The sequence below is a fragment of the Cyanistes caeruleus genome, chromosome Z, assembly GCF_971803275.1.
Source record: "Cyanistes caeruleus chromosome Z, bCyaCae1.hap1.1, whole genome shotgun sequence".
NCBI lineage: Eukaryota > Metazoa > Chordata > Aves > Passeriformes > Paridae > Cyanistes > Cyanistes caeruleus.
Genome location: NC_141732.1, coordinates 48,136,095 through 48,158,469, shown reverse-complemented (window position 1 = coordinate 48,158,469; position 22,375 = coordinate 48,136,095). Strand labels below are relative to the sequence as shown.

Here is a 22,375-nt window from a genome sequence, read left to right as displayed (position 1 = left end):
CTTGTAGAATGATTTCTAAAGCTATTACTTGCTCCATATTCTTGCATGGCACATACTAATTCTGGCCATTTAAAACAGATGCAGCTTAGAAATAATGACAGTTGAGTTAACCATTCTGTACCAGTTCATGGTCAACCAAGTAAGGCAATGAAAGAAACAGCAGAAAATGAATTCTTCAGATCTCATTTTTTGGTTATGTTTAATTTGGTATCATAGAAATTTCTGTGTTTGTTTTCAAGTATTTTGAATAACAGTATTAATTTGGCTTGTTTTGGAAAGCAAATCTATTTAAACCTTATAAACAATCTTACTCAAATTGCAGTAGAAATTTGTATTTTTTTTAAAAAAGTAACTTTCATGACAATAAGAAGCCATGCCCATCTAAATATTTCCTATTTATCCATTAAATTAGAAACTAGGTAATGTTCTGAAGTATAATTTCAGTTCCTGTCATGAAGCTTTTTAACCTTAATGCATTTTGTGCTAACTACAGCCAGAAAGAAGGTTCTAATCAGCAGGATTTTAAAGGAATTCTATAGCTTTAGTTTTTTTGCTTCTATTGGGTGTCACCTTTTTTTATTCCCACTGTCTGCTTTTTCTTTTTTTTTCTTTTTTTCTTGTTCATTCTCCACTTTATGTTTGTTTTTTTTTTTTGGCTATCCTGTTGCTTGGCTGCAGGATAATTCCTGTGTTTTTGTGCATTCTGCATTTTTGCATCTCTATTTAGTGGGGCCATATTGGCTTTCTCTCTTGTTGGTACACTGTGGGTCAAGTGTAGGCGTGTGCATGCTTTACAAATTTATCCTCATCATTGCTAATGTCTGTTGAGGATGTTAGTAGCTGGCGGTTTTGTCTGAAGGACACTTCAAGCTGTAATTCTTGTGGGCAAATTACTTTTTGTTTCTTTTGTTCATTTATAATGAGAGACTGAAATGGAGCTTAAATAATACCTTCAATGAAAACTTTAACCAGACTCTGCTTTTGTGGTTGTTTAAGAACTGAAAATAATTAGCAAACAAACCCACATTCCCTTCACAGAGCTTTAAAAGAAGTCAGGATATTTCCATTAAGATAATAGTGAATTCAGTCTCTGTGGAAAGGCAAGGAGGAAAGAAAAAAAGATTAAATATATTTCGAGACTAGCAAAAAGATTTCTGGTGGGAACATTTCCCCTTTGAATAAAACATTCCCTTGGGAAATACATTGGTATTTGGGCTTGTATTTTACAAGGCACTATGTGAGTACCTTTAGAAAAGCCAAACAAGAACATCGTTCTCTCTTTAAAAACTCTAAACCTACAAACCCACTAAAAACAGTAGCCAACTTCCTAACATACTGGCTATTAATTCAGAAACTATAATTTTATCATTTTTTGATAAAAAAGTGTTTGAAAAGACTGGAATCAGAAAGCAATATTCTTGATAATCAGATCTCAGAAAAAAATTGTTTTCCACGGAGTTAAAGACTTCTTGTATCTTTCTTTCTCTTTTCCTGTCCAGGACATGCAGTCCTATTTTGAACTATCAGAAGAAGATACTCCAGTTAGTTCAAAATGTTGGCTTAGAATTGATTTAGTTCATAAATCTAGACAACCGTTTCTTCCATTTGAAAGACAGTTAGCAAGCTGAGAATCAAAGCCATAAAATCTAAGGGTTGTAAGGCAAGAATAAGATATTATCTACCCACAAATAGAAAAGCTGTTAAACTAACCTCTAAAGGTTACCTTAAAAAAAAAAAAAAAATTTACATTAACAAAGAGAACTTCCCTTCAAACCTCACTTATAGGAAAGACAAAGAAATGTGCTGACAGCAGTTAGCTTAGGTGTGGGACAGTCTCTTCTCCTTCAGTGGAGGTGCTGAATCTTTGCCAAGGGTAATAAAGAATTGAAGGTGAAGGACTGACCACAGTTCATCTGCTGAGAATCTGACTACTTTCTTATGCCCTCTCTATTCATTGTGACTGCATGAGAGTTGTGTGTACAATCGCCTGAGTTTTATTCTTCCTTCCATAACTCACATATTACATAGTAATAAATATTTTCTGTATAGTGACACCACTCTAGCATACCAGTAACAGAGAGTGACTGTCCAGCATACCTGTAATGGAGAGGCTCATATGAAAACTAACTACACTCACATGACGTGACATTTGTCACAGATGCACCGGGAATGTCACAGGACATTAAGCACTGGGAGCTTAATGCCATCACGTGTAGATGATTTATCAAGGAGGCCAACAGTTTTCTTTAGCTTTATTACAGTGGCCTAGAAATGAAACATATCATCTTCTCTAACCTCATAAAAACAAAAGAAAAATAAAAGCTTTATTGTGTTGTCCTTGTTGTTTTGGCAATAAAACCATTTGCTTGAGCTAATACAAAAAAAAATAAAATTTTGTGGAAGGGAAGGGATTTTCCATGGGGAGAACACTCATCTTCACAGCTCTAGGGTCCAATCTATGAGACAGAAATGATGAACGAGAAAGAAAAAACAGCTAAAGCTGTTGCTACCTCTGTCTAAATATCAGATTTTTACTTTGGATTCTACTTTTTCTCTCACATGGATTCTTCCAGTCTTTGGTTTAAAGTGAGAGTTGACTGCACGACAGCAAAGACCTAAAATTTTTAACCCTTTTATAAATGCACTGACATAGTCTCTCTGTTCACCTGAATCTGCATATTTTCCTACGGGGACTTAGAAAATTCATTTGGAGAATTTCGAACATTTCTGAAACATATAATAAGGAAAAATAGCAGTTGGAGAATTATGTGTTTTATTAAATAGGGTAGTATGTCTTTTAGGATATACTATTATATATATTTCTCCTAAAAAATTATTGTGCTCATATGAAGAAATTCCCAGAAGGTGATATGCAGAGTAGATTTTAAATTGTGCATAGTTTTCTGGGTCTCCGTGGAGGAATGAAAAGTGTTCAAAATGATTAAGAGTGGCAGAATCTGTCAGTAATGTTTCTGCGTATTTTAAATTCTTACATGGACTTTGCTAAAGACAAACTGGTTTCAGAATTTATATTTGGAGCCAGACTATAATTGTTTCTGAATTTGGGTCCTGATATTGGACTTGTACCCTCTACTTACGCCTCTTCTAATTTCATTTTGGAGAATAAAGAAAATGTAAATTTGGATTAACATTGCAGCACAGAAGTGGAGCAGATTAAAGACAATGGTAATAATTTCTTATTTCAGAATTCCCTGTGAGATTTTGTTAAACCATTTCTTAAGGCAACAGTGGTAGGAATCAAGTTTGTTTGACAGCTAGCAGCTGCTTATACATACCTTTGAGTCCTCTGGGATGCCTTTCCTTCTTGCGTGATTGGCAGGGCTGAAGGATGCAGTAAAGCTCTTGTCACCTATATAAAAGTGTGGCACTCTTTCTCTTGGAAGTTTGGGCAGTAAAGTGGAATGTTGTTAGGTTTTATGGAGAGTTACTCAGAGTTGAAATACATGTACAAATTGTTATGGTGTTTGAAGCGCAGTTTAGCCAAAAAAAAGGCAATGTACAATAACTTGGCTTGTTAAAAGCCTGCATTCCTCATCCCTCACTATAAATGTCACTGCTACCTTTTCTATTTCTTTCCTTTAATACCTTAAATTGCTGTCATGATTTCCATTTTAGTTTCTGTCAAGAAAATCAAGATATTGATAGTGATAGTTGGCAAAGTAATCCTCTTCTCCTTATCAAAAGGAGGCCCCTTGGTAAAAAATAAAACAAAAGGAATATGAGTTTTAAAACAATTTTATCAGAGGAAGTATTTTTAATACACAGGTACATCTTTTTTCCTCTAGTTTTGATGTTAGTTATAAATTTCTGTGTGTTTTAGACTTTGAAAATACAAAATACAAAAAGCTTCAACAGAGCAACTGTCACCTTGAAACTACTCATGGAATGTGCCTAAATGGTTAATTATAAATATTTGAGGCCACATTCAATATTTCTGCTTTGTGAATGAGGTACTTTGAAACTCCTCATCTGTGCTGCGAAAAGTGATATCAAAGGTACTATGATCATTTGCATCAGATTCCAAGCCTGTGTTGTTAGACTTGTACCTTGTGAATTCAGAAAAATATTACTATTACACCTTGATAACAATAATTATTAGTAGTTTATTTTATTGCTGGTCACAGAAAAATTAATGGAGCTAGTTCCACAGTGAGACAGTAATAAAGTGCAAAAAAGCTTAGACTGTGTTGGCTGGGATACATTCTTTCATCTGCTGTTTTGAGTTGGGTCTTTTATTTTCTAATTCTGTATATGTCAGCCTGATTCCTCAAAGATTTATGCCATATGGACTCACACCACTGGATCTAATAGAACGATTTTGTACTGTTTAAGAGAGTTATTGTTGTTTTGTATTTATTTAAGAGAGATAGAAACCAAAAAGTAATAAAGAACATTGTTGCTTAAGTATTTGCTGGAATTTTATCTCACATCAATTTCATAAAAGGTTCTTTTGCAAATTCAGTTGAACAAATGAATACTAGATATCTTCCTCATGCTGAGAAACTTCAATGATATGCCTTTTTTTTTGTGCACCAGTGAAACCTCTTTTACAGTGTTTTGCAAATTCTTGAAAAGTCACATATTGATGCTTATGGCTGCTGCTGGTAAAGGTCAGATTTCTGCCAGACCACAATTTCTTTGTATGATTTGCTCACTCCTTAAGAAAGGCTGCTTTGGGGTATTTTTGGAGATAGTTTCTAAGCTTGTCTGATCATAAACTGAATTAAGATAGATGAGAAATATGTTATGATGAAAATGGGTTTCCTGAGAGAATGAAATGGCCATATATGTATAGCCAAGGCTTCAAGGGAAATTCAAAAGATGGAAAACAGTCTTATAGGATATTATTGCAATTTACTGACACTCATCTTTAATGGATGATCTTTAATAGATGCATCTTTGATGCCCATTATACTTGTCCTAGCTTTACAGAAGCTCTTGATCTCAGTTTCTAGCTGGCAGGGAGGATTGCCTCCTCCAAAAAAGCAATACCATGTCACTTATAGGGAATGGAAGGCAAATCTGGGCTTCATTCTCCCACTGGACACTACAATGTCATATTACTCACAGGCCCTTTGAGCTTCTCAACTAGGGTAAGCAGAGACAGCTTAACTATGGCAACTGGCTATACAGAAGGATGAATAAAAGAAATAGTCATAATAAAAGCAACAGACCATGGACTTTCTTCTTAGGAAAAGGTAGTAATTGCAGCTCTTGTGAATAAAAATGGTCCATTTCTAAGTACTGTGCTTATCTTAATGAGGAAATAGGATATCCTCTGTTCCTCATTATGTATGTTATAGTATCCCGTATAGTATTCACCTCTGAGATGGGTAACATAAACATATACTTTTTATTTTTCTGGAACATAAGTCAGAATCTCATATAAATAAATTATTTATGGTAGCTGCGTTTGCCTAATTCACACTAGTGTTGTGGTCACTGTTGTCAAATAATAAAATATTCTTACTTAGTCATTTTGATACAACATACCGTTCTCTCAAACTGAATGGTCCACCAAATAAGCTGTGAAGTGCTGGTAACTGAAAAATCTACTAGATTTCCAGAAATAATGAAGTTCCTATTCCTGGTTGTTAAAAATCTTTATGGGTATTTCACCTGTACTGGAATTCTTTGGAGTCTAATGAAACCATAATATTCTGATATGTTCCAAAACCTTCCCTGATATTTCACTGGTTTCCAAAACTTGAGATTTATGTTATACCTAAGGAAGTTCTATGGCTTGAACAATCAAAGAAAAAATGGATGTGAGAACTTGAAGAATGTGGATTTATTTTCATTATTTATTTATAAAATCTATAAAAATGTCTTAATTGTACCTAGAACATTTTGATAGTAATTGGTTAGTCAGCTACTGATGAAACAACCTGTTTTTCAGGTAGCTTATATATATATTCCTAGAAACAATAGTAAAGTTAGTTTAAATGATGTTCAATGAATGTGCATATTTGAGTTTGCTAGCCAAAGTACTTATAAATAATTTTTTTCTGTCCCTTCAAAGTTTTAAGCTCTGTCTTCTTATGATAGAGCAGACAAAATTCTGGACAAACATAATCTGTGTCAAAAAGTAAAAATACAATTTAAATATTAACTCATTTCACAAAAGAGTTTTTAAATGTTGACTGTCTTATAAACCATAGATATAAAACTAAACTTCTTCCAAAACAGAATTTCATGTAAATGGAAATTATTTATAAATGTACTGATATTTTTTAAATGCATTTCTGTGTTCTCATTAATGGAAATGCTATCTAGTTAGACAAGTGGATGACACGGGACCCTTAATGGGCCTTTTAATCTTCCATTTTCCAATCTTTCCATTCTAATTTTAATCTATTTGCCTGGATGTTAGGGTCATGTCTATGACAGAATTAAAATTTTGCATTTCCTAATATCATGTTTTCCTTCTAGGTTTTTGGAGACCAAAATCAAGGAGCAGTTTTCCTACGTGAATTTACGTTGATTCGGAGAGAAAGTCTTCACGATGATTTCCTATCTGATTTGCTGAATAACCACAAAACAGAAGACCCGGTAGGAACCTTCTATTATTCCATAATATTTTATAAGAAAGTTTTGCAGGAATACAGATTTTTGTAATAGATCTTTCATTCTGCTTCATTAATCTATAAAAAGTAATTAAATTAGATTTTTTAACATAAAAATGTTACCCTAAAAATATTTTAAATTCCATGTAATAAAGACATGTTCATAGAGAGCGTTCATGGCTAGCAATGCATGAGTTTTCATTATTTAAAGATGAACTTTTTCAAAAGATACACAAGGTATCTTTTGCTATCTTGAAAAAAAGGTCTTTTGCTATCTAATGGTAATTTTTCTTACTTAGAATTTTGACAGTCTAAATTGTTACCATTGTTTGCTTTGTACATGCAAAGGGAGATTATTTTTTATTAAATATGAATGAATAAAGATAAATTTATAGGTTATGTAAAAAAATATATATATAACTCTTTGAAAGGAATCATTTCATTGAATGTACCAAGAAATGTAATAAACAGGGAAAACAGTTTCATGAAAAAGATATTTTCACACTCTTCTGTTTATGCTTGGCAATGTATTTATTTCAGGTCTGCAGGATTCCATGTTTTCTAGCAGCTGATATTTTTGAAGAAAAGAATGTAGAAGTAAATAACTTGGGAGTCATGCTTAATCAGGCTTTAATATGAAAAGAAACAAGCCAGCTGATTTTAAGCTGCAGCAAATTTTCCCTATCAAGATGATTAAGGTAGTAGGCCATCTGTCTTACAAGGGAAGGCTGAGGGAGCTGAGCCTGTTCAGTCTTAAGAAGAGACAATGAAGAGGGGATCTCATTAATACATATGAGTATCTGAGGGGAGGGTGTCAGTGGATGGATCCAGGATCCAGGTTTAGCAGAAGCAGTGCCACATTAGCATCTGATATAACCAAGAATTAGTGATGTATTTAGGGATTAAATACTTTATAGGACTAAGTATTTGTTTACTCTGTAGGATAATGAGTCTAGAGATTTGTGATGGCATAGCCATGCTTAGCCCTTTTTAAATCAAGTCTCACCTTTCTTAAGTTATCTTTCTTTGTGCATGAAGATTAATGTCATCCAATTATCATTGGTGGGAGTGTGTAGATCTAGGGCTTCAGAAGAACGGGGTGGATGTCTTTCGAAAAGTCTTACTGCTCAGGTCAATGAAACCAGTTATCCAAAGTAGTGAAGGTATTAAACAATCCACTTTATTTTTGTAACCCATCTGCTCTCAGACAAATTGCTCTTTGTGCTTTTTTATTGCTAAAAGAAATTTCAGATCAGTCAAAATCAACACTTTATTCTACCATTTCAGGTCATTTTACAGCAGTTCAGGATTTTATCAAGCAACTGCTTTGCTGCTTAAATTGAATTGCTTGTACTGTAATTGTAATTGTTGCCTGTAATTGTTCCTCTTTAAAATCATGTATTTTCTGTAGTCCAGAGAAGAAAATGGCACTTTATTACAATTCTGTCAGTACTGGTACCAATACTTGTGACTTGTGATTTGCTGTTTTTCTGAGTTGTGCTAATTGTATGCATGTTTAAAAGTGTTTGATGTTCATACAAGCAGAAAGTACTCTGAAAAATATTCATAGATTTCACTTCAAGGCAGTGTTCTTTTTTCTTTAATTACTTTTATGATTCCTGTGACATTCCTGTGATGATCTTTCTGTGCAGTTCAGAGTGCTTGTGAACAGATCTACACTAAATAGTGCCCAGAAAATATGACCTTACAAACTATGTTTACATATGACTTTCAGAACTTTAGCAACCTCAGCTCTCTGTGATACCATCTTCTACTACTGAAGCACGTAACTTTTTCTCTGCATGACTGATTTGGTAGGCAAAAGGTGGTATGGAAGAACTTGAAATAACTTTTTGGTATTTTGCTTAAATGTTTTAAATATATGCGACTAATTCACTGTAATCTAGGTAGTCTATTTCAAAGACAGACACTAGTTTCAACTAGGGCTTTTCTTTGGCACTTACTCCAAATTCCTTCTCCATAAATACTAGTGATTTGGTTTTTCAAAAACCTCTGTACCATATACAGGATTTTGTTCCTATTTTATGGATGTAGATTCAAAGGTTCATAGGTAGACATTAAGGTCAAAAACACCTACTTTTCTTGAGTGCTTTGAGACACAAGGATCCATTTTTTTCAATTTACCTCACATGACACAACACTAAATTGAGAGGGGAACTATTGACTTCAAATGCAGTCCTGACTCAGCATCTTTGTGTATCAAACTAAAGACAACAGGGAAGGCATCTACAAATCAAAATACTTGATTATTAAGATATCCAACAAAATGCTACAAGGAACTCAACTGGAATGATACAGAAATTGTTATAGAAGCAGATATAGAGTATAATTTTCTAGAAAAGAAAGAACAAACTGTATTTTGGGGTCAAAAATTCCCTTTATTTCCTGTAATCTCAAGTGAATTAATGGTGTATCTAACGAGAAAACCAATGTAAAACAGTTTTTCTAACAAATGAAACACAAACAGCCTCTTTTATGATATTTCCCCAATAAATTTCCCACTCTGGTTCTTTTTAGAGGTTCTGTGACTTACATTAGGTAGAGTCTTCTGTTTGCATCGTTTCAAAACTGGTGTGCACACAGAGCTACAGTAAATGCTGGACAACTAGCGTCTTAATTATCATTTAAAAAGACTTTAAACTTTGTATTTTCCCTTGATGAAGACATGAACTGACTTGATGCTTTCTGAGAAAATTCAGGCAGATGATTTATAATTTTAAGATATTTTCTCAAGTATGCATCCTCACTCCTCTAAAAAAGACTATGTTGCCACTATTTTTGGGCATTGCTGAGAGCATCCAAAGTGATTGATTCACTTCTGCTGTTGACAAGTAATACATAATTATGTGGAGTAGTAAACTCCACAGCTGTTTGGGCAAAGATATGTACTTACAGAAGCACCAGATAAGTCTTGAATAGTATGACAGAATGGCCACAGTCAGCCAGCAGATTTATATAGCTTTATATAGCTTTCTGGGTCTATGCATTAAAACCTGTTGGCAATGATGCAAGGCAATGCCTTGCAATTCTCTGCAAAAGTTGGAGAGATCAAAAGATCTCTTGTTTTCTAGTAAACAATTACTAAGCTAAAGATGCTTCATGAGGAAATAGAATACCTGCTTGTAAGTCAGTTTTAAGCAATTGTTTGCAAGGTCGTGTTAAAAAGTACAGGTTAGCCAAAATATCTTCGATTGTGATATTCAGTCCAATGAAAAATGGGTTTCCTGTGTAGAGGCTTTACCTTGGTCATTAAAATGACTCCCAGAAATATTTTCTTTGTAACATTTTCTTTTTTTTTATCTGACATCTTTCAATTGTATTTCCAGCCTTGCAGAAAACATAGCCATATTTTCTTGCTTTCCCTTTCAATATAAGCACTAAACCCTAAGCTTATTGGTGTTGCTCCATCATCATTTTTGTCAGGGAGAAAATTACTAGAAGCCAGAGGAGGGTTTATATTTTTATCATTTACTGTCTTGTTCAAAGTCAGTAGCTGAGATTACACTAACAAAATTATTCAAAGGAAGCCATTGAAGTATATTTCACAATTGCTAAATTATGGTGTTTTCCTGCTTCTGGGAAAAAATATTGAAAATCATTTAAGAACCTAGGGAAAATAATTTAAAATATAACGGATTTAGACAAAAAACTTAAGGTTCAGGAAATTCCTAGTTTAAAGAATGTCTCAAGGATTATACTCCTATATTTTTGGGGAAGTTCCTAGTTATATGATTCCTGCAAGTCAGGGATGATACTTTTGGGTACTCAGGAATTCTGAGGTAACTCTATGAAAAGTATGTTTTACTGAACAATTTTTTAAAACCTCAGATTAAATCCAAAGTTTTTTGTGCTGAGGTCTGATTTTGAGATAAAGTTATTGACTATAAATTCTCTACATCATTATTAAGTAAGAAGAAAAGCAAGCCCTGTAAAGCATGAAGAAAACCGAGATGTGTAAAATTTTTTTTCCCAGTTGATTCTGATATTTAGAATTAATTGCTTGTGCAATTAATTTTCAGAATATAAATATTCTGCACATTTTATTTATTCTGTTTTTAAGCCATACTTTTTCTTCCTTTGTATTCTGAATTATTTGTAATAGTATATTGTACTCTAAATATATTATATGCAAATGTAGAAGATCTTCAGCCTTTTGATTAAGGAATTTCCAAGCTTCTCAGCTAAAGATCACATATCTCTAAATGGTTATAAAATGTTGCTGAAGAACCCAGATTTGTACTCCTCATGGATGGGAAATCACCAGACCACAGGAATTACAGGCACTGTCCCCTGCAGCTGCTGACATGACAGATAAAGAAAAATCCTTGGGTGATAGGAGCATTCCTCTGACTAGCATTACCTTGTATTTGCTTTTTGTAGGTAAGAGATCTCTGTTGCAACTTATCACAGTCCCATATATGCTGCTGCTGATCCAATTACTTGAAAATAATTATTTTTTCCTGGAAAAACTATAATATTGACCTAAGTATTTCAGAGTATAAAGCAGAGCTGTCTGGTTTTTTTCTTGCTTCTAGAGACCAGGAATTGTTTAAGATTATTGAAGATTATTTGTTATTTTCTCTGGAAAATAATCGCCTCAGATAGATCCAAATCACAAGTGTTTTGGGATGTTTCTCACTTTATACTCTTAATAATGGCTACTTTTTCCTCCAGACAAAATTGCCTTAAGATAGAAGTTTTTCTCTCAAGTGTTCACCTGCTCATGAAAGTGAAAGCATGAGTCATGTTCAGAGACCTGTAGATCATCTGAGACAAAAGTTAGGATGGATCACTAGTATTTGCCACTTTGGTCTACAAGTACTCAGACCAAAACATCTGAATACACTTCTGTCCATCTTTCTGAATGCTTCTTGGTAATGATATTTACATCCATTTAAAAATAGGAACATGACCATTGAGTTCTTGGATCCCTAACTGTTCCTATATTTTTCTTTTAGAAAGCAAATCAATGCATCAGTACTCATTAAAAAAAAAATAAAAATTATAAAAATTACATTCCAAAGCTTTGAGTCCATGTCCCACAGCTGCCAAAACCATCCCATGGCTGAAGTGCTGGTGTTGAAACTGGAGAAAAGGAAGCCATTTTTAGAAAGACAGAGTTATAAACCTTGCCCACATTAGGAAGATGAAAAATTGTCATTTTCAAGCCATTGTTTGCATAATGACATAGAATACTGTTTGGTCTACCACAGTAATTAACAGAGTTAAATTTATGCATATTTGTTCCATATAAGTCTCTTCCACAACTGAAAATTTTCCTATAATCTATCAGAATAAGTAGCTTTTCTGTTTGTCTCACTGAAGTTCTTGAAGCTCTTTTTCATTGTACTGTTTCCACTCTATGCAATCATAATTCAAAAAGCTATAGCTTTTTTTTGCACTAGTACAATATGTGGATGCTCTCTATGTGTGGAAATCTCACTTCTGTGCATTTGAATAGAAACATATTAAATGTTAATAGAATAGAATATTAATAGAAATAAGTTTCTTTTGAAACAGTGCAAATAGTTCAAGAAGAAAATTAGAATTGTTATTACAATCAAAATTTGTATAAGTCTAGCTTTTCAAAGCAAACACTCGATGTCACTGTCATAAAAAGTTGCTTCATCAAAATGAGCAACTCCTCTTTTTATGTAATTGTCAAAATTTATATAGTAGGTTCTACAGAATTTGTTAATTGAAAACAACAGGTGAAGGGTAGATGAAAGAGTAATACAAAAGGTCCCTAGCAAGAAAGAAAAGATACTCCTAAGATATTCCAAACTTCCTCTTCTGAGAGGAATGAGATCATGAATTTCACCTTGAATTTTCTACAGAAGGTAAAACATGAGTTTTACCATAAAAGAGCCATAATAAAAAAGCCATAATCTTTTAACAGCTGATAATGACTCATTTAAATGTTTTTTAGGAATCTACTCTTTCTTGTTTTATTTAGACTACATCCTTGACTAAGAGCACCTTTTTCTACTGCTGCACAAAGGTTTCCAATTTTCTGCATTATAAATATAAACTGGTCATGCTAGTAAAAAAACGTGATTTAATTGCTTTAGGTATTTGCAAATTTACCATTCCTCATGCTTTTATAATTCTGGGTTAGGGCTGGTATATCTTTAATGTTCTGCTAGTTTTCTTTCTTTGTGAATACATAATATATTTGCCATGTATGGGTATATGTGAATCCCTTTGCCATCTGAATATTCCTGTCTTGAGGCCATGTTTGCAACACAATTCTCAGCAGTCTGAAGTAATGTAGCAAGTGCTCACTAATCAATTGTTTGAAGCAGACTAGAGGAACAATTTACAGATTATTCTTTCAGCTTTATTTTTTCAGCTTTATTTATAAAGTGTCTCATGTTCTATGGCCCGAGATATCTTCAGGATCACAGGCTTTTCAAGAGCGCTTCTCTTGCTTTCAAGATGTACAGAGCTTTCTTAGGTGTCTGAATACAGGCAGAGTTTGTGATAAATGCTGCCTCTTGCAGTTCTAGAGACTGCCTGCTGTCCTCCACTCCTGCTTAATGCCTCTCAGCATCACTAGAAATGTAAGGACACCTCTCATTCACTAGGGCCCAGGCTGCCTCCTGAGAATGACGGTTGGACAATCCAGCCTAGGGAGCTGCAGCTAAGAGAATTAACACACTAAAGGGATTAGAGAATGTTAGAAATGCTTAAACTGCTTTCTTTTTTGGGTCTGTCATGGGGTGACTTTACCTTTAAGATGGCTTTGGGAGCTAAGGAAGTTGAAGCTGCTGGTGGCTGATGGGAGTCTTTTCTCCTGACCAATTATCGGTCATTTCTAAGAATTGACAGCAGGTTTAACCATTGAAAAGTGAGATCAACTTGTGAACACCCCCTTAAGATGTAAAGTCAGAGCTCTCTTGTTTCCTTCGTGTTTCCTGCTTCTGACAAGGTAAGAAGGCTCTGTCTTGGCCTCCTACCCCCAACTCCAGGCCGGACAAGGCCGCAGAGGGCGCAGGGAGGAGAAACGCAGCTGGCCAGCCTGGCTTGGTTTGTAGTTTCTGCTGCTGGACTGAGACCTGACACCATGAACATCTGCAGCTTTTCTAAGACTTTCATTCTTTTACTGCCTGGATAAAACGTACAGATTACTCTTTTTTCCCAGAGAGACAGAGAGAGAGACAATCAACATGAAGAAGACATCATGAAACCACCAAAAACAGTGAGGAAAAGAGTTAAGTTTTAGATGGGGAAGAGAGAATAAGGAGATGCTTTATAAGCTGAAATATTTTTCTGTTAAAGCTATGGAGATGGACAGTAGTGTTTTGAAAAGACTCCTTTAATTCATGACAGAGTATATTAAGAGGAATGGAGTGTTCAAAGTGTGGATTTTGAGCAAAAGAGAGAGTAATTGTGATACAGTGAGGTGCTGGAACAGAGGGGGGTGAAGATTTGAAGCCATTTTGAGGCAATGAGAAAACTGTTTCCAGGGAAGCTCACAGAGACAGATGAAGAGGACTTTTTGCCTTTGAATAACTCATCCTTAAAATGACATCCCTAGACTCATGGCCCATACACACCTCAGAGTGATGTGAAATGGGAGGAGTGAGCTCTGATGACAGATTTCTGGGCAGCTGGCATCGAAGAAAAAGAAAACTATAACAGAAATAGTTTTCTCGTGAGAAACTCCATAGATTAGCAGAAGACTTCTGTTTCTCTACAAAAGCTGATGAAAAGACTCTAGCAGGTATTGAGACTGTTTTAACCACCAAAGTTCTAAAGTTTTTTTGTCTCTATGTTGTCACATGTACAAGAGAATGGTTAAGTAGTGGGGGATAAAAGGGTTTTCTGGAAGTTTATTCTGGTGTTTTTATTCTTTTAGTTTTTGTTAATAAACTTTCTTTATTCCTTTTAAGTTTTAGGCCTGTTTTGCTCTTGTTCTAATCCATATCTCACAGCAAGAAATAAGTAATTTTTTTTTGTTGCTGCTTTAAAACCATGTCAGGGTCCCACTAAATTATGAAAGAGTCGAGAAAAGTATACTACTGAAAAATCACTGTCTGGTGTCAGAGTCTAAATTGAGTTTTTGGACCTAAAAGTAATTCTGTATGTTTGTGTATTTCCTAGCTGTCATGTGGCCCATGCTTCTGGTCTAGGACGCTGACAAAAGGTTTTGGAAACTCCTGCCTCTGAACTGTTCAGTAAATTACACAGTCAGCAAAATGCAGTGATGATTATAGAATTTACACCATTGACAGAAGTCTTGGACTCTAACATTTTCATTGGCTGTGCCAGAAATTGTTTCTCTTTCTTTAGGTCTCCTTTCCTTTTCATTTATTTGTTTTATTATTTAATTACTTAAGTATTTATTTATTGATGATATAATGTGTGATTCTTATCTCATGGTTGCATAAAGCTTACAGTGATGATATTAAAGAACATAAAGTTTTATAAATGGTTTTTTAACAAGCATATCTATAGACAAAGCTCATGTATTTCCATGTTTATATAAAGAACTCAACAAGTTTGGGTTTGGAGACCTGAATAAACCTAGGTCAAAATCAAGTGTTTAGCTGCAGAACTGTATTGTCATGTTTATTCTGCTTCTAGTATCTAGATTTAAAAATTTAAGTACTTGAATACCTAAGAATGGATGACTATAGAATCAGAATAAATCCTGAGTTGTTCGTTCTCCATTGTAATATCAATAAGTACAACATGGTTTCAATAAAAAATTTCTACATACTGCATGCAATTTTTATATTATAATGAATGTGTTTAATTTGTTGGCATTTTCAATTAATATTGTATCATTTTCTTACTAGATTCTTATTGAAGCTTACATTCAAGTCAGCTTCATTTTTGCTCTTCTGTTTCCATGTCTTCTCTTCCTTGTAGCTTTCAGATTAGCAGTGCAGACCTGAATCCAGATAGGTTGGCTGTACTCCACTGGAACTTCTAACATGACATTTGTCAGTCTGATCATATCAGATTTTTTACAGACTTTTGGGGAAGCAGGATTGTTTGTAGAGTCTGAACAGCAGGCTGATCAAAAAAAATCTGTTACAGGAAGTTGGACATATAATATCCAACCTTGAAATGATAATCCAGTGTGGTATTTTTTTGCTACACAGAGGCTGTTTATTAGAGTGTGCTTTCAAAATAAATGAATTGATTTTTTTTTTTCCTAAGTTGGTACAATCTTTTATTCTTACCACATCTTATCCAAATAGTCGTTAATTTATCATTCTACAGAGAGATTACTGTTTGAATAGGAAGTTTTTTTCTGTTCCATCTAGGTTTTCACTCTGTATCATCCTTACTTGACCTCCTGCAGTAGCAATGTTTCTTCCTTCTTCTGCTAGATTAATGTGAGCTCTGAATATGAATGTACTGTGATAGGTATTAATTATAATTCCTGATTATGATGAATATAGGAATGGACCTGCACTAGAATAAGAAGATAGTGAGGTTGGAACAAAAAGGAAGGGTGGGGTATTATTCTTCAAAGTATTAACTTTTTCTGTGTAGTACCTACCCCTAATAAAATTATTTTTTTGTGCAGAGATGAGATTTCCCTCTGCTGTCATGTATCACACAAACAGATCTGCTGACCATTCTCTGTGCACTGGCTTAAGTTTTCAGATGCTGTATACCTTTCCCACTGTGCAGCTTCTGGTTTTGGACCTGGGCCAAGAGTTTTATTGTGAATTCATGGGTAGCAAAAGATGGATTTAATGTGTACTCAGAGTCAATTACTTCACTTGCTGAAAATTCTAGATCAAGTTTTCTACATAATGAGATTATTTCCTTCTTTCCCATTCCTGTGGAAAAAAATCGTTGTATTTTTGTATAGCAAGAAAGGTGTGCTATTACTCCTGCATGCATTGCATCAATTCTCTATGATTTAAACTGGAATTGTGAAGAAATAGGTTGCAGATTCCATTATATATATGAGTCTAAACCAATCAAATATATTATTTTTAAATATATAAAAAATGCACCTAATTGGGATATTGGCTAATATATTCTTTTTTAGAAATCACATGATTGCAGTATTTAAGTGTATTTAACTACATAGTTAAGTGGAATTCGCAGAGTTCGTAATATGTGAGCATGATTTTTTTTTTCTCCTTATACAAAGAAGAAAATATGGAAATTTTTGATTCTGGAAGCAGTTCTGTGACCTTTTTATTGCTTGATTCTGCCCCCTTCCCCCTCCCCCCCAAAGAACAACAAACAAACAAACTATCGAAATGCTTACTATTTTATTTATTTATATTAAGCTGGTGAATTTGTTGGAAACCTGATATCCAAGATAGACCTTTGATGTAATATTGTCAGTAATACTGAGTGACTTTTCAATAAGTAATTAAAAATCACTTGCTTGTCGAGGTTTAAAAATCCAGGATTAATTAGCTTTAATGAAATTGCTTAAAAAGGGGCAAGGAAGGGAAAGAAATTATAAAGGGAAAAGGTTATCTATTGGGCAGATATTTGTTCTGTTCACTTGTTTCAGAAATGGTGGTCTGTTAAACTTAGTACATATCACAGGCTTTTTTGAACTTCAGAAACACAGCTGCATTTTAATTTAAATTGCTACTTTAGCTAAAATTACAAATTTATATAACAGTAATATATCTTCAGTAACTTAACACACCTATTTTAATTGTGTTAAAAAATGTACTTGTAGCTGTATTTTATCACATCCACATTTCAATATACTGCTGAAAATTCCCACTATTATCTGCAGACACAGCACAGTCATTTCATTCCATCCTGTGTGCTTTCCTTTCCTTTTTTGTGTGCTTAAATGTCCATGAGAAACTGAAAAATAATAGACAAATTGTTTTTTTATTATATCCTTTTTATCAGTCTTGGCATAAGAATGGAAGAAAAATCACTTCAGAATGCCTCACAGGACAAAATGTGCTGTGCATGCAGGGTTATATTCACGATGTGATCTGATGTACACAGCAGAGAGAGGCAAATCCCTTCCCAGGCTCTGGGGCTGTCCTGTAGCCATGTGGCCAGAAAACGCTGTCCCCCGTGGCTGCCCATGTGCATGGCTGGCCACTAGCTGCCCTCTGGGGCCACCCCAAAGAGCCCCAGCCTGCACCCCAGAGGGTTCTGCCTCTCTGGGAAAGACATTCCCATTGCCAAATTTCTGTCATAGTCCTTTTGGCCAGTTGTCATGCCTTCAAGTACAAAATCTATTCAGTAACAATTGTTTTGAATGTAAATAACACTGTCCAAGGTAGTCATGTGAACAAAACTTTGCTGTCCACAGAAGGTACAGTAGAACAAACATGAAAGTACAGGCAAGCATGACCAAAAATTAGTGGTCTAGTTATAAATTGCTTAAAATCAAAAGATTGCATCAGGAATTTAGTTAGTCTTTCAGGCTAGGTGTTCAACATCTAGGTGTTCACCAGTACCTAGAAACTGAAGGCTGCTGTATATTTGTTCTTCAGGAGAGTTGCAATATAAGCAAAAGGAATCACCAGCAGTGATTCTGTACTAATTTATCTGGAATGGAAAATGACCTCACATATCAGATCAACCATCTTCAATATTTTTTCCCTTATTAAGCAACTAAAAATCAGGAGATTGTCATTAACAATTAAAATTATTGGAAATGTTTTTCTTTCCTTTTGTTGTTTCTGTAGATGTAGTTAAGCAGCTTGTGGATCTTTGATATTATTTTAACTAAACATTATGATAACAAGAAATGTTTTTAACACTGTCCTCAGTGGCTTTGAGGCCTATGGTAAAATACATTTCTTGTTGTCTGGTAGTGGTTACAGAGTACCATCAGGCCAACATCATTCCATTTAAGAGATGTGTTTGAGGAAGAGCAGTTTGTCCTTGACTTTTACCTGATATCTGCAGAAAACAAAAGCTATCTTATTTAGTTGTGAAATTCCATGTAAATGTATGATTGTGAATTCCATTGTTTATATTTATTGTGAATTCTATTGTTTATATTTATTACATGAGTAATGCTACTAAAATATTGTGAATGCATGTAGAAATTAACTCGTCTTTCCCTCTTTATTTTATTTACATTAATATCAGTTAAAACCTACTGGGGAAGGGGGTGTATTTTTTATCACTTTCAAATTTTATGACTAATAGCTTCTCTAGCAATCATTTCTTCTTCTTCTTCTTCTCCTCCTTCTTCTTCTTCTCCTTCTTCTCCCTCCCCCTCCCCCAGTTCTTAAGTCCTTCCTAAAAAATTCAAAATATTATGTCCATTATTTTTTCCTCTGGATATGCTTGAATTCTCTTTGCTATTTCTTCTTTTTCCCTTCTTAAGAAGTCATTTAGTTCTGTGGCATAGAAATAAAGTGAGATCTATGCTAACAAATTCTTGCCATTTTCCACATCTCTTTCTTTTTTCAATTATTTCTGTTTTAAATTTTATATTCTAAATACAAATCCTACAGTTAATTTCTGAAAACTCTGTAGAAGACACATAAAAATTAAGGATATTTGAGTATAATCTACTATGAGGTATTTACATGCCAAAAGTACCTTCTGTTTTCTTTCGAGCAAATTATCTTCAAATTTATTGCATGAAGAAAACAAAGGGGAAAAACAGAAATAAATTAATGGAACATACCCACAGTGGCAGAAGACATTGTCCTTTTATTCATATTATGAACCTCTATATACTCATCAAAATTCTCCTTACATTGTTTTCACTGCAAGGTTACATTTACATTGTTTTAAGTGCAAGGTTATTCCAAAGCCTCATTGCTCTGATAGTTAGAAACATTACTATGTTCTTTACTTATGTTATGTTTTGCATTTATCTTACAAAAGAGATCTGGTAAGACTACCCCACTAGACTTTTATAAATGTATTTTTAAACTTCTGGATGTTGTGGAATAGATGCATAACTTTCTGCCTCCTGACTTGAGTGTAACTTAAACTAGGGACTATCCTAGGTCTGATGGATGGTTTGTCTTGTGATGAGGACTAAAATAGTGACCAACTCTATATATCAGTCCAGCACAAAAATTCTTTCTTTACAGTGGAAATGTTTGACTTAATGGAAGGAGCAGAAATCAGAAAGCAGCAAAAAACACTAGACTAATTTCAACCTCTAATGTTGTATTATAAGATTTTGTTGATCCAGTTCTGAGTACCTATGGTTGTTCTTACACATTTGTCATTTTTTAGGACAAACAAGTCAATGAAGTCAATGAATGAATGTTTCAGGTTGTTCACAATCATTTTTACAACAATTTGTCAGTTTCACACATTTTATTACAATAACTTTTAAAGATATTTTATAAAGAAAAGGATAAATAAAATCTTCACAATTGAAATATCAACACTAGTGCATAATTTCTTAAAAAATAACAATCAATTCAACCTGAAATGTTCAATAGATTTTATCAGCATATACAAAACATGTAATAAGATCAAAAAATAGTTTCTATTGTCTAAAAGACATTGCTCTACAACTTAATCAATAGTCATATTTCTAATGAGAAGTCTATACATAAAAAGATGGAAAATATTTAACAGTAAGAATTCAAAGCAAGAGCAAGTTGGAAGGTTGCAGAACTACACTTGAAAAATATTTGGAGGTAATGTTTAAAATAATTTTTAAAATTATTTAAAATAATTTTTTTTCCAGACTTTCAAAGCTGTAAAATGAAAATTATATACCATATATATATATATATATATCATGTGTCCTTTAAAAACAGTATTTCATACTGGCATTGTTTTCAAATACGTTATTATCTTTGTTGGAGTAGTTTTTTCCTTTATATAAAAAAAATACATTTGTGAGTACAGTTGGTACAAGGAATTCTGACTCCCAGATGATGGATTTACTGTGTGCTGGTTGCTGTTGCATATTCAGAGAGGGATTCAAGTGAAAATCTCACTGCAGGAATATTTTTCCTATTCCTTCTCTCTTGAGAAATGCAATGTCATAATTGACTGTGTGAAATGATATATGGTGTGAGCTCCTCTGAGCTGCAGAGGAGCTGAGTGCTTTAGAGACATATAACCAGATAGTAATGGAGATTAATGGAGATAGATGCAGAAAAAAAAAGACTGCTGTTAACAGAAGTATTTTAAAAATGTGCCATCATACTGAGAAATAAATAACCTAAAAGTTAAAAAAACCCCAAAAATAATGGAAAAAAACAAATGATGCTGAGAAGTAGCTGTCTTAATTAATCATCCTTTTAGAACCTTAATGGTCAAGAAACTATGGGTATCGGGCATGGAGTTTATCTTATCAATCCCATATCCACAGCTGGAAATTAAATTTTTTAGTACTTTTCTTCAGCGTAAAGTCAAATGTTTTACCCAGCTAGTTTTAAATGGCCTAAATAATGGATATCGGAAATTCAGTGATAGTTTTCTGGCTGATTTATGTGGAACTTCAGCATAAATGATGAAATTCCAAAAGGTAGCCAATGACCTGAAGGAATACCTAGAAAAGGAGCAGTGAATATGCTGTAAATGTGCCTGGTAGTGAGGCTTGAGATTAAGGAGTGAGAACATGCATGACCATTCAAGGATGAATTTAAGAGCTGGTGGAGGATGCTATTACATTTGCAATCTGCATTCATGATCTGAATATATGATAAACCTTTGCTTGAGTTAAGGTGCAAATGAGACCATATGGCAAATATACAGATTTTATCTAACAGTAAATGTGAGGTAGAGAGATAGAAATAGGAAGTGGGGACAAGGACGAGAAGGGAAAGAGAGATTAAGATATCACCACTATGCGGATTCCTGCAGCAACCTGCTGGTCTTTCTTTGCCTTGGTCTTCTCAGAGGCGAGGATGCCTGAATCTTTCTTCTGGAGGTACCAACTTTTATACAGTCCAAGTCTCAGCTAGCCACGGGGCCTAGATGCCATTCCCATAACTTGAGATGGCAAGTATATAAGCACTTGCTTCCTTGCCCACAGTTTGCCTCAGTGAAATTTTGTCTTAACATCTGTTAGGCCTGGAATTAGAGCTCCTTCCTGTTCTGACATCTGTGTCTATCTCAAGTTCCTGTTGTGCTGGCTTGTTTTATAGGAAATTCCTTCTTTGATATTGTTTTGAGAGAGTTATCTACTTTCTTGTATGCCCTGACAGAAGTTCAGAAGGCAGATCTGATAAAGGAATATTGGTGGAACTTGAAACCTGTCTTGGGGAGTACACATACTTGTGAGATTATGCCTTCAGCCTGCAGTATTGTGAATTACTCCCTGAATGTGCTATTGTCAAGAAACTGCAGAATGAGAACTTCAAAGGTCCACCTGCTTTTATTGATTAGATTAATTGCAGGATAAGTGAAGAAGAGAGTGGTAGGTATCCTAGATATCCAATTGTATTGGGTGAGTCTGGCAAAACTGTGGTAACAGGGGAGCTAAAGGAATGGCCTGTGTAAGAAGATGCCAACTGATTCCCCTGTGCCTCATAGTCAGTGCCAGCTGCCTCCAAGACAGACCTGCTGTGGTCAAAGCTGAGCTCATTGGTGATAGTGGCAGCACCTCTGTGGTAACAGATTATAAAAGTGGGGAAAATACCCAACTGGGCCACAGTAATTGCAGCCAGATGAGTGAGAATATGAGAGAACCAGCCCCCACAGACACCAAACTTTGTGCAGGAGAGGGGTGAGCCGTCCCATGCACTGGAGCTGGCATTCCCCTGAAGCCTGTGATGGAGACCACAGGGGGCAGCTGTGCCCCTGAAGCCCACAGAGCAGTGGAGCAGATACCCACCTGCAAACCATGGAGGACCTCACATCAGATGGGCCTG

At 34.6% G+C, this 22,375-nt stretch overlaps 1 protein-coding gene and 1 long non-coding RNA gene across 4 annotated transcripts in view; both read left to right on the top strand.

Moving 5' to 3' along the window:
- Positions 1 to 22,375, top strand: part of ADAMTSL1 (ADAMTS like 1) — a 417,470-nt gene that overhangs the window by 106,230 nt on the left and 288,865 nt on the right. For all 3 annotated transcript variants that reach the window (XM_023943414.2, XM_023943413.2, XM_086867601.1), the window contains exon 2: positions 6,454 to 6,573. In XM_023943414.2, coding sequence (XP_023799182.2) covers positions 6,454 to 6,573 — 120 coding nt within the window. The remainder of the gene's footprint in view (positions 1 to 6,453; positions 6,574 to 22,375) is intronic.
- Positions 13,513 to 15,778, top strand: LOC147648425 (uncharacterized). Its single transcript, XR_015280276.1, has 2 exons — positions 13,513 to 14,334; positions 14,715 to 15,778. It is a non-coding gene; the product is annotated as an uncharacterized LOC147648425 (long non-coding RNA).